This window comes from Eschscholzia californica, unplaced genomic scaffold (genome assembly GCF_041429995.1).
Source record: "Eschscholzia californica isolate CP2 unplaced genomic scaffold, dmEscCali1.0.p SCAF_3, whole genome shotgun sequence".
Classification (NCBI taxonomy): Eukaryota; Viridiplantae; Streptophyta; class Magnoliopsida; order Ranunculales; family Papaveraceae; genus Eschscholzia; species Eschscholzia californica.
The window spans coordinates 65,252,913-65,265,275 of NW_028238420.1; the positions used below are offsets into that span (position 1 = coordinate 65,252,913).

Below are 12,363 nucleotides of genomic sequence, written 5' to 3' on the forward strand. Positions count from 1 at the left end.
ATTATTAGTCTAATCTTGTCCACGTAAGCATAGTACTTATCCTAGTAAGCATGAGAATGGGTTATTTTTTATCCAATCAGCTGCATTTATTTTGTCCCAGTCATCACTAAGAAACCCTGTTTTGTTATATAGATAACTAGGTATAACCCGTGCCCTTGAGCACGGACAATTTCGTCAAACACTATGATATTTTATGGTATATAAGAAAAGGCTAAAACAAGTCGAAATGAGTTTGTTATGTTCTTATCATGTTAAAGCATTCAATTGATTTGTTTTTTGAAACCACACGTTAATGGAGAATGAAGAAGAGTAATGGAGAATGAAGGTATGAGAATGGACGAATGGAAATGGGAACGGTGGGACGGTAGAATATAAAGGGATGGGCTTAAAGCACGTATTTGATATTATTACTATTAATTCACTAATTGTAATTAATAAAATATTACCCCTGAATGAGCTTATCTCTTTAAAATTAAAGGTAGGATTGTGGCTAACATTGGATGACACATGACTTTCTTATTATTAGTCTAATCTTGTCCACGTAAGCATAGTACTTATCCTAGTAAGCATGAGAATGGGTTATTTTTTATCCAATCAGCTGCATTTATTTTGTCCCAGTCATCACTAAGAAACCCTGTTTTGTTATATAGATAACTAGGTATAACCCGTGCCCTTGGGCACGGACAATTTCGTCAAACACTATGATATTTTATGGTATATAAGAAAAGGCTAAAACAAGTCGAAATGAGTTTGTTATGTTCTTATCATGTTAAAGCATTCAATTGATTTGTTTTTTGAAACCACACGTTAATGGAGAATGAAGAAGAGTAATGGAGAATGAAGGTATGAGAATGGACGAATGGAAATGGGAACGGTGGGAACAGTAGAATACAAAGGGATGGGCTTAAAGCACGTATTTGATATTATTACTATTAATTCACTAATTGTAATTAATAAAATATTACCCCTGAATGAGCTTATCTCTTTAAAATTAAAGGTAGGATTGTGGCTAACATTGGATGACACATGACTTTCTTATTATTAGTCTAATCTTGTCCACGTAAGCATAGTACTTATCCTAGTAAGCATGAGAATGGGTTATTTTTTATCCAATCAGCTGCATTTATTTTGTCCCAGTCATCACTAAGAAACTCTGTTTTGTTATATAGATAATTACAACCAAGTCTTGATACAGTTATTCTTTTTTCCTCCTTATTATTCTTAGGAAAATGATATTATGCCCCACACTAATCCCTGTACGAGTTTTAGTAGGTTGACGTGTCAGGGTCATGATCTAGAGAGAAAAAAATTTCGTGTTCTACTTATAGATCATGAGCCGACATGTCAGCCCCCCCCCCCCCCCCCCCCCCCCCATAATTTGGGCGGGACTTGTGTCAGTTGTTATTCTTATGTTTTTGTTTTCTTTTATTTCACATATATATATATATATATATTTTTATTGTTTTTTTTTATTCGACTACGGTCTACGTTAGTCGTTACAAGGCATAGATGCATCATGGAGATGTAATGAGCACGATAACCGCCTAATATAAACTGAGAATGAAAGAGGCCTAAAACCCGACAAATTATTACATTATTCATAGCCTAAATTACATAAGATAAATCTTGATGACAACTGCTCCCACCGAGACTCGATCCCACGGCCTCATGGTCTTAAGAGGGGTGTCCAACCATTACAGCAAAGGGTGGTGGACTCTTATTGTCTTTTCTAAAGTTACTATACTTCCTCTTTTCTTAATTTCTCTAAGAACGTATACATATTCTCATTATTTTTCTTAAATTATTATGTTTTCTCTTTTTGTAAATTTAAGAACTTTTTTATAAGACCAATTGTCTATAGTTCAACAAAAAAAAATGACCAATTGTCTGTATTGAAATTACAGCCAACGAAAAAAAAAATGACCAAATGTACTACACACTACTTGTTTGAACGTCACATCAATACTTTCAGACAATTTATAATCAAAATGTGCCCTCGTAAAGAAAATTTTCAGAGTCCGCCCCGGGTTGAGAGATGGGGCGCTCGACCGACTTCTGCACTCGATACGACCACGCCTATAGAGGGCGGCCCAAAGAACAATTTTGCATGGCCGCCTTTAGCCAGACTGTTATTTAATTAGTACCTTTCTTGTTTCCTCGTACTACTTTCTAAAAATTAGAGCTTTCCGTATTCGTACTCAATACGTTCCAAATTCCTCTCCTATAAATACCATCGAGAAATCATCCCCATCATCGGATTCACTCGCAGAACGAAAACACATCCCCTCGGTAAGAAGAAGAAGAAGAAGACGATTCTTAGGGTTTCGTATTTAGATTTCAACCTAATTTTTCTCTTTTAAGGGTTTCGATTACTTCTCAATTTTGTCTGTTAGAATATGGCGGCAGGAAGACACGGTGTGTACCGTGGTAATCAATTCAGAAGTTGTGAATCGGAAGTCAAGTTCATTGGAAGAAGATCTTCTTATCACGCCGGAGGAGGAGGAGAAGGACTCGGTGGTGATCGTAAACGGAGGTCTCGTATTGAAATTGATCGGAGTAAAGAAAGACCAGTTTCCAGGCGGAAGGAAGTAGTTATCGATGGTGGTCATCGTCTAGCCTCTAACAATTCCAATATTGACAGGGGTTTTGACGTGAAAACTAGGGTTTTTACTAGAATTGTTGATCAAGAACGTTTTGATCTTGGATCACAGGTTGAGAACAATGAGGGTTTGAAGTCTGAAGGTAAGGTCCCATCTCCTCCTATCAAGAAGCGTAAGTTTTCTCCAATTTTATGGGATAAAGACGAAAATAAAGTAAGCAATTCATCCAAAATCGATATGGCGACTGAAAGGTTTAAGCTTCCTGTATTTAAATCTACAATTCAATCTGAAAATGTAATTCAAGATAGTTTTTCTGTTGATCAATTTGACGTTTTGGATAGGTCTATTGTAACTGAGTCACAGGTAGTAGTAGTAGATTCTTCATCTCCCCAGGGGCAGATCAGGAGCTCTTGTCATGAACAAGGGGAGTTAGAAGAAGAAGAAGAAGAAGTAATTGTCCCAAGGAACATCTCAGTGACAAGATGGGCTGAGACAAGCTGTTCTACCCGTAGGGATAACGAGGAGATTCCTGAGCCTGGAGAGATAATAAGAGAAGGGATGCAGGCAAAATCTACTGGAGGAAAACGTAGCGATGGCTCTGTCAGCAAAGGTGAGAACTCTGATCATATGTTGGTTTCTAATGATTCTGTAGATATTGATGATAAAAATATGAACGATAATGTAAATGTGAATGTCTCGGATAGGGATTCTAAGGGGAAAAGTAAGAAGAACAATTGCCCAGGGAAAAATATTAACATGCTTCTAGGGTGTAGAAGTGTTCATGAGTTTGAGAAACTTAATAGGATAAATGAAGGTACATATGGTGTTGTTTATAGAGCTAGGAACAAGAAAACTAAGGAAATTGTTGCTCTGAAGAAGGTGAAAATGGAGAAAGAGACGGAAGGTTTTCCGATAACTTCCTTGCGGGAAATAAACATTTTATTGTGTTCAAATCACCCGTCAATTGTGGATCTTAAGGAAGTAGTAATGGATGACTTTGATGGTATTTTTATGGTTATGGAGTACATGGAGCATGATCTCAAGGGGCTTATGGACACAATGAAGCAGCCGTTTAGTCAAAGTGAAGTTAAATGCTTAATGTTTCAGCTCTTGAGTGCCGTAAAGTATCTTCATGATAATGGGGTTCTTCACAGGGATTTAAAAACTTCAAACATTCTTTTCAACAATCGTGGCGAGTTGAAGATTTGTGACTTTGGTTTATCTCGCCAATATGGAAGTCCATTGACTCATATGGTGGTTACTTTATGGTACAGGTAAGCTTGATAAGATTTCAGCATACTTAACTTTCTAGTCTTTCTACCTGTATTACCACTTTTTTTTTGCTTAGGTTATGCTTAATCTCGTGGTTAACTCAGTTGTTATGTGCTTTGTTGCAGGGCACCTGAGCTTCTATTAGGAGAAAGAAAATACTCAACAGCTATTGACATGTGGTCGTTGGGTTGTATAATGGCCGAGCTTTTAGCTAAAGAACCACTGTTCAACGGAAAAACTGAATTTGATCAGCTTGACAAGGTAAGTTTGTCCCTTAGCACATGTAGTTATCTTTAATTTTGGCCGCGGGTGAACTAATCTGTATAAAATGTTCTAATTGCAGATTTTTAGAACCCTTGGAACACCAAGCGAGACAATTTGGCCCGGGTTTTCCAAACTGCCTGGGCTAAAGGGAAACTTTGCAAAGCATCAGTAAGTAATTACTTTTTGAATTTCTAGTCCAATAAAGCTTTTAGAAAAAAAGATCTGTGTTATTCTTTTAGCTTGTACTGTTTTTCTAGTGTTTAAGCTATGTTTTTTGGCAGGCCTTCTGACCTTTTGATGTTTCTATGGTGTGCTTCTTTCAGGTACAACCAACTACGAAAGAAATTCCCAGCCACATCTTTCATTGGATCTCCAATTCTTTCTCATGCTGGATTCGACCTGTTGAACAGACTTCTAACTTATGACCCTGAGAAGGTAATTCATTATTTGACGATATATGTCGTACTTTAGTATTGCTGTTGTTGTGAGTTCACTTGTACTAATCAACATTCGTTCTTGTTAAATGTAGCGGATAAGTGCTGAAGATGCTCTTAATCATGAATGGTTCAGCGAGGTTCCTCTTCCCAAATCGAAAGATTTTATGCCGACGTTTCCTCCTCAACATGCTCAGGACAGGTAATTCAATAACTATGCCATTGATTTCCTTCAAATAGCCACATTCCTCTTCTCATTGAATTCTAAAAAAAATTGTCCACTTTTAATGTAGCCGGCTAACGAGAGTTACGAGGAGTCCAGATCCACTGGAGGAGCAGCGGAGAAGGGAGTTGTTGCAACAGGGCACTGGTGGTATATTTGGCTAAAACATAATTTTGTTCGGAAGCATTTAAGCTCTACTTTTAAGAAGTGATGGTTTGCAGCTGATGACTGTGTTTGTGGTGAGCAACATGCATTACTTGTTCTGAATCCTCTGTGCCAACAATTGATGCTGTTCTCTTTCTTGCTTGTATCCGTGATCATTTGGGTTTTGAAAGACTTTCTCCTATTTTCTCCAATTACCAAATTGTTCTGCTAGATAATTTTAGTTGTCGATAAGAAAATATTTCATCTCTTCACTTGTACGAATGGCAAGCCGTAATTTCTTTTCTTTGGTAGTGACATCCGTTTGTTTGCAACTTTGTAAATAATAGAAATTTTGTTTGCCAATGTAGACAATGTTTTTTGAATTGCATTACTTACCACTTGCTTATAATGTTTTCATTGTGTTTGCAAGAAGCGATTGATTTGAAGTGAGTGGATAACCATCCTTCAACTTACACATTTGCAGAAGTTCCAATAAATTTATTTGCAATTTGAAGGTAATTCCGCATTTGTACCTTGTTGGGATTTAGCTTTGCATCTTTCTTCCGCAATGGATTTGTTTCAGATACAAAAAGGAAATACAGAGAAACAGAACAAACTATAAGAAAAAGATTATGACTGGTTATAACTGTGATAATTTTACCCTGAACTTGAGAGTGTCATTTAGGTAGAACAAAATAGATTTTTCTTTAGTATAAGTTATAGTTAACGGATAAGCATTTTTTTCAGATTTCTAATTTCTTTACTGCTGATTGCATAGTAATTACATAAATGGGGAAGTGGATACTGCACAATTAGAATATTGCAAGGTTATGCTTGTGTAAATGTGTTTCCTACCTTAGCATCAATAAAATTACTGACCATTGTGAGGATCCTCGTCGACGTTTCTCCATCATAACTCTGACTCTGATCATATTGTTACATGGCAACAGCAGTTCATAACTTAACAAGCCAAAGGATATGTCCTTGGACGCTTCTCCATCTTAACTTCGAAAAGGATCATATTACTAGATGGCAATTGCAACTTTAACTTTTACATGCGAAATGGACACATCACTTCAGTGTATTCGTTATTAGTCTTTCACATCACTTTATAATATGGTTTTGATGTCTGTAGATTTTTTCTCGTTTCCAGAATCTCGCGGCAGTCTTCTTGATTTAATGAAAAACAAATGGTCGCCCATCGAAATACATTTTTCCACTACTATGCAGTTCTAAGTTGGGGCTTTAATCGCAAATGGTTAAGCAATATATAGCTACAGATTCAGATCCATTGCTGACGTGCTTGGGAGCGTGGGTATTTGCCTCTAGTGCTCAATTTTTGGTTAACTAACATGTTTATGCATATTTGTCTCGTTAAAATCTTTTGTGGTTGTCAGCTGCTAATGTCTTATTTCCTTCAGAAGATAGTATTCTGCATTGAGGAGTAGATTAGACGAGAAACCTAAAAAGTGTTCTAGCATTCTAGGCAAATCTTTGCTATGCTGTCGAAATAGGGGCTTAGGTGCTATTAAAGCTGTAGGCGACACTAGCGGGGTTTCACATCTGAAATGGAGTGGTTTTCGTAAAGATACCACTCGGCGACTTTTGGGCCGATAACTCGGCTCTTCTTTTTTCTTAGAAGAAAATTATTAGGAGATCATCAAAAAGGGTTTTGGCTGTTTGCGTTTCATTCTCAGCTGTAACCAGAATTCACTTGGTAGCCACTTTGTCTTCCATTTGATCCTTCAACAGCTTCTTCTCCTCCTCCTCCTTTGAACAACTTCAGGTAAGCTTATGGATGTTTCAATTGTCTAACAGCTTTCAGGTGAACTTAAGAACTGTGTTAAACTTATTGATCACAGAGTTCTTCAGAAAGTTCTCCCTTTTTTATGGATGTTTCAATCGTCCAACGGGCCCGTCTTTACATTATTTTTCTTTGGTGGATGACGTAGAATTAGAAAACTCCTTGGTACATTCTTAACCTGTAGCAGAATACCAGTAATGTTTTGGTTCTTGAAGCTATAAACAAAGGCTACTCCAGGCATCCTGAATCTGATTTGAGCATAGCTTATCTGATGTGGAATACCAATGTTTTTCGTGTTTACATGGTAATGAATTTTCTTTCACTCGGAAAAAGGAATGTATTGGTAAAAAACCAGAAGCTGGAATCCTCTAATGTTGATTTTCCGCTTTTATGTAGTTGCTAGACTTAGTTGAGATATTATTTTGTCAGTATAAATTGCAGGAAGCAGGTCGCTCTGTTTGCGAATAAGCTGTTGTAATTGAAGAACCCCATTCTCATTGGTGGACGTAGGGGTTGGAGGAATTTTGGTTTTCCAGCATCTTCTCGAAAAGGGACAAATGGGAAGTAAATGAAAAGAAACTATCTTGTGTCTGAAAGAATTTGTTAGGTTCTGTATGATAAGCTCAGATCAGATATTATATTTTCATTGTGTTGATATGCCATATTTTTGGTTGTTAGCGTTGTTTCGTTGTTTTTGGAAGTCTCAGCTTTGGGGCATCCAAAAAAGTTCTCGAATTAAGACTTCGGTCAATTGGAGTTGACCTAGGAGACAACTTTGTTTTGCGGCGAAAAATCTTTTTTTTTTTTATGTCGTCATATTCCCATCTTCATCACCACTTATCACCTCCAACCACCACCATTTCTCTATCTATCTCTCCCTCTTTTTTCTGTTCTGGCGAAGGAGTCTTCTTCCAAACAGCTAGTTTGGGGGAGGGAAGGAGCCAAATGATAGAAAAGTGGTGGTAAACAAATTTGACTTCAAGGCTATTATGGAATTTATAGGGGTACTACTGTCAGCTAAATTGGGGTTTTATCGCCCTCCAGTCTTTCTTCGTCGGCTCTCCATTCTTCACTTGGAGAAGAAAATACCGGCAACTTGGTCGTTCTCTTTGAAAATTTTCGGGTTTAGTACTTGGGGAATGGGTAAAATGAAGAAGGTTTAAGGTCTGGCTCAAGGTTTCCGTTCCACTTGTGGAGAAATCACATATAACTTCCATGTCCAAAATCTTAAACTCAGAAATTTTTTGGAACGAAATTCTTGATTAGCCATGTCAATAGGGTTGTCACCGGATCACCAAGAAGCAATAGCTTATCATTATATTGGCTGCCCGCTGTCTTTCTGTAAGAACTATAAACCAGATATTAGCAATAAACACAACCAATCCTAGAACAGGACCTGTAAGCTTGGTACAGACAATCAAAACTAGTTAATGTTAGACCAAGACGAATTAAATAAAGAGAAGTTGTAGAATCACACAAACAATTATAGGCGGTTCAAGAACGTAGAACAGTGTACCTCTAGGGAAAAAAGGACGTCACAACTGTGAACACAATTTCGGATCATATATTACAGAGTAGGAAAAAAAGAAGAAAAAATTGGAGAACTCGAAAACAGTACATGTACTTATAGTGATAATTTACATGGGTTTTGCATCTTCTTCTATGTGTGTTTATCTTATCTACTCACAAAAAGTGTATCATTTTATGTGGAGCCTTTGACTTCTAAACCAGGCTGTGATAATCTTCTGCCTCATCTTCGATGTATGAGAGCTCTAGACAAGTTCATGAAATTTTTACTTGTTAGTGAGCACAACAGTTTTCCCAAGAACGAAAAGAACCAACGAGAATTCAATGAAGAAGATTGTGTTGATCAGCCCCCTGTCAACTGTCCATCCAAATATCGTGAACCCACCAGGATTCGACTGCAAATATAGTACTGCATATCGAAAGCACGAAGAAGGTTACATATGCACGAAAATCAAAGCGAAGTATGATATAACAGAGTATAAGACAAGTTGCTATAAAAGTTATGTGGCGCGGTAAATGTAGTAAAATATACCTAGACTTCGAAAGATGTGAAATTACGTACCAAAGGCTTGTCTTTTGTTGTATGAAGCCGTGTGAGAAGATAATCTTGTATTTGAGGGTAGAATTAGACCATCCAATGACTCCAAATCAGATTCGGAGAAGTTTAAAGGCAATGATCTCACTGGATTGACAGCCTCGAAGTTACCCGTACTGTTAGAGACTCTCATGGTTAAAGGTGTTGATCCGACTGAATTCGCAGCCTCCAAGTTGCCCACACTATTAGAGACTCTGAAATTTGAAGGTAATGATCTCAACGGATTTGCAGCCTCAAAGTTTCCCACACTATTAGAAGCTCTCAAATGTGATCCTTCAGTAGAATTGCATGTCACTGAAGCATGCCATCTACTAGCCACCGATCCAACACCTTGTGCTCTATGAGAAATCTTCGCAGCTCCGTGCAAGCAAATAATTATGCCGACGACTTGAACTATCGAGCTGACCTGCCAGTATAATGGAAAAAATTTACACATCTAGAATTCTAGATGGACCAAAAGGCCCAAACATGACGTCAAGCTTAGAAGAAACGAGATGAAAATATAAGGCCATTTAACCACTAATAATTCTATGTGCCGGAATCCTATGCCGGCCGAGGGGATCGGATACGATGTGGCTAGTGATCAGACATCTCAAGTTGGTAGTAGTTTGTCACAGGAACCTCTTGATCCATCTGCAGACCCAGGTTGGGCATATGGTTCGGCATAATAAACTTTTCGTTTAACCACAGACCGTGCTGCATTTCGGTTTTCCATTATATGTATACACATAGTCAACAAAAAAAAGCTAAAATGGTTGCATAAGAAATTAGAGTATTCGAAGAACTATGTGAAGCACAGAAGAACTTACTGCAAAATCCCCACCGTTGATGAAAGTGATGATTCCAGGATATCCTGTAGTCTGGAACAGAGTGACAACCTGACTTGCAGTAACAACTACGAACTCCAAAAGAAGGTAAATTCGGAATCTATGGCTTATTTTAGAAAGATAATATCTTAGACGAATATGCTCATCTATAAACACAGAAATATCTGAATCACTTTGTAATTGCTTCCCATAATCGTCAAAGTGGATAACTTGCAGATTACACACCAAATGGAACAAAATATTCGCTGATAGAGAGATTATAGTTAAATAAGTCCACGAAAACACCAAAGCTAACATTATGGAAATGGAGATCCACCATGACTCATGCTCCACATATATAATACGGATGACTTCACGGAGAGTCTTTAGAATGAATATCGGCAATGTCCATAAAACAAGCAAGCGGAAGAAACCCTGTGATAATGAATACCCACCAACCACATCAAAAATTTCTTAGCGTATCAGACAAGCTGAACATCGATAGTTTATGCAGAAAAACAATTGATACCTTATTATGTTAAAGCTTAAAACCACAAACACTTAGCTAGATAAGCAAATGCAATATAAAAGGCCTACTCAAAACTCAAATTACTAGTACTGGTTTAGTTGCATTAAAATTTCAACATTTCTTACCAATTAGAACAACTTTTAGTGTTTCAGTTGAATAATTCTATCTCAAATTATAATAGGAAATAAAAGATAGATAAAGAATACTTCAATTTTAGGTCATGTTTGGGCCACAGGAAAGGAATGCGAGTACTAGGAATAACAACGTCGTAATGTGATTCCTGGTAATCACAATACGTAATTGTGTAGCTTGGTTTATCAGGAAAGTGATCAGTAGAGATTAATTTTGTCTTTAAATGATGAATTCAAGGGAATCACAATTCCACCCACCTTCTCGGTTTGGGATTCCTCTTGAGGAGGAAATGAGGAATAACATTCCCCCTCCAAGTGTGATTCCTAGTGCATCCTCAACAACAAACAACATTAGGCCATGTGTTTGCACAAAAATGGAACGTGATTACCATGAATTGCATTCCATAATAGTGTTTGGTGCATGGGAATGCATCAGGAATCACATTCCGAGGGGGAACCGCGAGGGTGGGTGGATTTGCGATTCCATTTCCCTTGGAATCGTTGATTAAATACCTACACACAAAACTGATATCTACTAATCATATTCCTGACCAAACCAAACAATACAGTTATGTACTGCAATTACGAGAGACTTATTGTGATTACGAGAAACCACATTACTAAATTGCTATTCCTGGTAATCGCATTCCATTCTTGCTGACCAAACATGATCTTATACAATGCTATTACTTGGCAAAAATAAATGGCTAAGTCAATCTCACAAACTCTATCAAGTACTCATAATGAAGACATTCAATAGCAAATTAGAAGCCCAAATTTAGAAAGAGAGATCTAGAGAGAGAGAGAGAGAGAGAGAGAGAAGAAAAGGGTAAGAGCTAACCTCAATCTTATGAATGTATTCCTTCCGAAATTTGAGAATATGTCCATGATAACGATCAACAAAGAGAAATTTCCGAATCCCATATTTTCTAAGATTATGAGAAATACAAAGAAGGGAAATAGCAGCAAGACAAGACTGAGAAATTAAAATATCTAATTCAAAATTGTTGATTTGATATTTCTCACAACCAGGACAATTAGGAATCAACAATAGTATAACAATTGGTATTGAAACCCCAACAATTAAAAAAGCAACCCAAGATAGAATTAAACTTAATAAACATGATTGATGAAAACCAAAGAAACTTAGAAAAGTTTCAAGTCTTTGAAGATTCTTATCTAATAAACTAGTATCGTTTGATTCCTCTTCTGGGTTTTGATTTTGAGGGTTAAGTAGTAAAGGGGTTTTAGATGGACAAGTTTCAGGTTCTATATTAACCTTAAGAGGGTCTGCCATATCACTGACTTAGAGAGAGAGAGAGAGAGAGTTCAATACTTCATTAAAGATCTGAGCTTTGTAATTTGACCTAGATAGAGAAAGATGGAGATGGAAGATTGAATTCTTACAGAGAGAGAGAGAGAGTTTTTGTTCTTGTTTGTGTTTTGAAATTTAAGATGGACCATTTCCTATATACGGGGGCAGCATTAACTTCTTTTGATGCCAAATTTGTATAAAAACGGTATGCCCCCCCAAATCCGGTCGAATTCTGACCGGGCCAGATCTAGTGAAAGGTTGAGTTCTAGGATTTTGAGTTGAAGCTTTATAAAATGGTAGTCCATAACATAAGCTTGCATATGTTGTTGGATTTGAGTTTTGGTGATAAATGTTCCGATCGTGGCCGTAGTTTTTTTTTTTTCCCTGAAAGGGGTTGTAGTTGTTAGGCTCATTGCGAGTTCTACCGTTTCATTTTTCTTAAAAAGTATATCAATTTCTATTGTTACGATGGTCAGTATGTTTTGTGTTCGGTGTTAATACGTAAATCGTCGTTTTTGTAATGATTTTTTATTATGGTTCTATAATATTTAAATCAAAATTAATCATAAAAGAGTAAGGGCCATTTTGTTCCAATTGAAATTGTAATTTATAACATTTGCAATTTTCTGGTAACGAATAATTATATTTTATTAATAATTATTTATTAAGTTTTATTTCCAATTACATAATAAGATTATTGTAATAAGAGAGTACAATAT

General features: G+C 36.8%; 2 protein-coding genes across 4 annotated transcripts; one reads left to right on the top strand and one right to left on the bottom strand.

The window, feature by feature from the left end:
* Positions 1 to 2,159: 2,159 nt before the first annotated feature.
* On the top strand, positions 2,160 to 7,418 carry LOC147553429 (cyclin-dependent kinase G-2-like). Of its 3 annotated transcripts, none has more exons than XR_015237007.1 (8): positions 2,162 to 3,874; positions 3,998 to 4,133; positions 4,216 to 4,304; positions 4,460 to 4,571; positions 4,666 to 4,772; positions 4,864 to 5,032; positions 5,368 to 5,452; positions 6,091 to 7,418. XR_015237007.1 is itself a non-coding variant. In XM_086666415.1 (6 exons), exons 1-6 carry the CDS (start codon positions 2,397 to 2,399, stop codon positions 4,955 to 4,957), a joined length of 2,016 nt encoding a protein of 671 aa, XP_086522541.1. In that variant the 5' UTR covers positions 2,160 to 2,396; the 3' UTR covers positions 4,958 to 5,300. The 3 variants fall into 3 exon arrangements, 1 of the variants encoding a protein (XP_086522541.1); XR_015237006.1 differs by having other exon boundaries at positions 5,371 to 5,452; XM_086666415.1 differs by lacking the exons at positions 5,368 to 5,452; positions 6,091 to 7,418 and having other exon boundaries at positions 2,160 to 3,874; positions 4,864 to 5,300.
* A 786-nt stretch (positions 7,419 to 8,204) lies between these two features.
* LOC147553430 (zinc finger CONSTANS-like protein (DUF3537)) lies at positions 8,205 to 11,904 on the bottom strand. The gene is made up of 4 exons (XM_086666418.1): positions 11,171 to 11,904; positions 9,673 to 10,104; positions 8,831 to 9,269; positions 8,205 to 8,677 (listed from the first exon to the last, which is right to left on the bottom strand). Exons 1-4 carry the CDS (start codon positions 11,624 to 11,626, stop codon positions 8,535 to 8,537), a joined length of 1,470 nt encoding a protein of 489 aa, XP_086522544.1. The 5' UTR covers positions 11,627 to 11,904; the 3' UTR covers positions 8,205 to 8,534.
* Positions 11,905 to 12,363: the final 459 nt, after the last annotated feature.

Excerpts from the sequence above, each read along its gene's own strand:
- LOC147553430 (XM_086666418.1), bottom strand. The coding sequence starts at position 11,626 with ATGGCAGACCCTCTTAAGGTTAATATAGAACCTGAAACTTGTCCATCT. Across the intron at positions 10,105-11,170 it reads AATACATTCATAAGATTGAG|GGTTTCTTCCGCTTGCTTGT; the intron begins GTTAGCTCTTAC and ends TCATTATCACAG. Across the intron at positions 9,270-9,672 it reads TCAACGGTGGGGATTTTGCA|GTCAGCTCGATAGTTCAAGT; the intron begins GTAAGTTCTTCT and ends TTATACTGGCAG.
- LOC147553429 (XM_086666415.1), top strand. The coding sequence starts at position 2,397 with ATGGCGGCAGGAAGACACGGTGTGTACCGTGGTAATCAATTCAGAAGT. Across the intron at positions 4,134-4,215 it reads AATTTGATCAGCTTGACAAG|ATTTTTAGAACCCTTGGAAC; the intron begins GTAAGTTTGTCC and ends TTCTAATTGCAG. Across the intron at positions 4,572-4,665 it reads TAACTTATGACCCTGAGAAG|CGGATAAGTGCTGAAGATGC; the intron begins GTAATTCATTAT and ends TGTTAAATGTAG.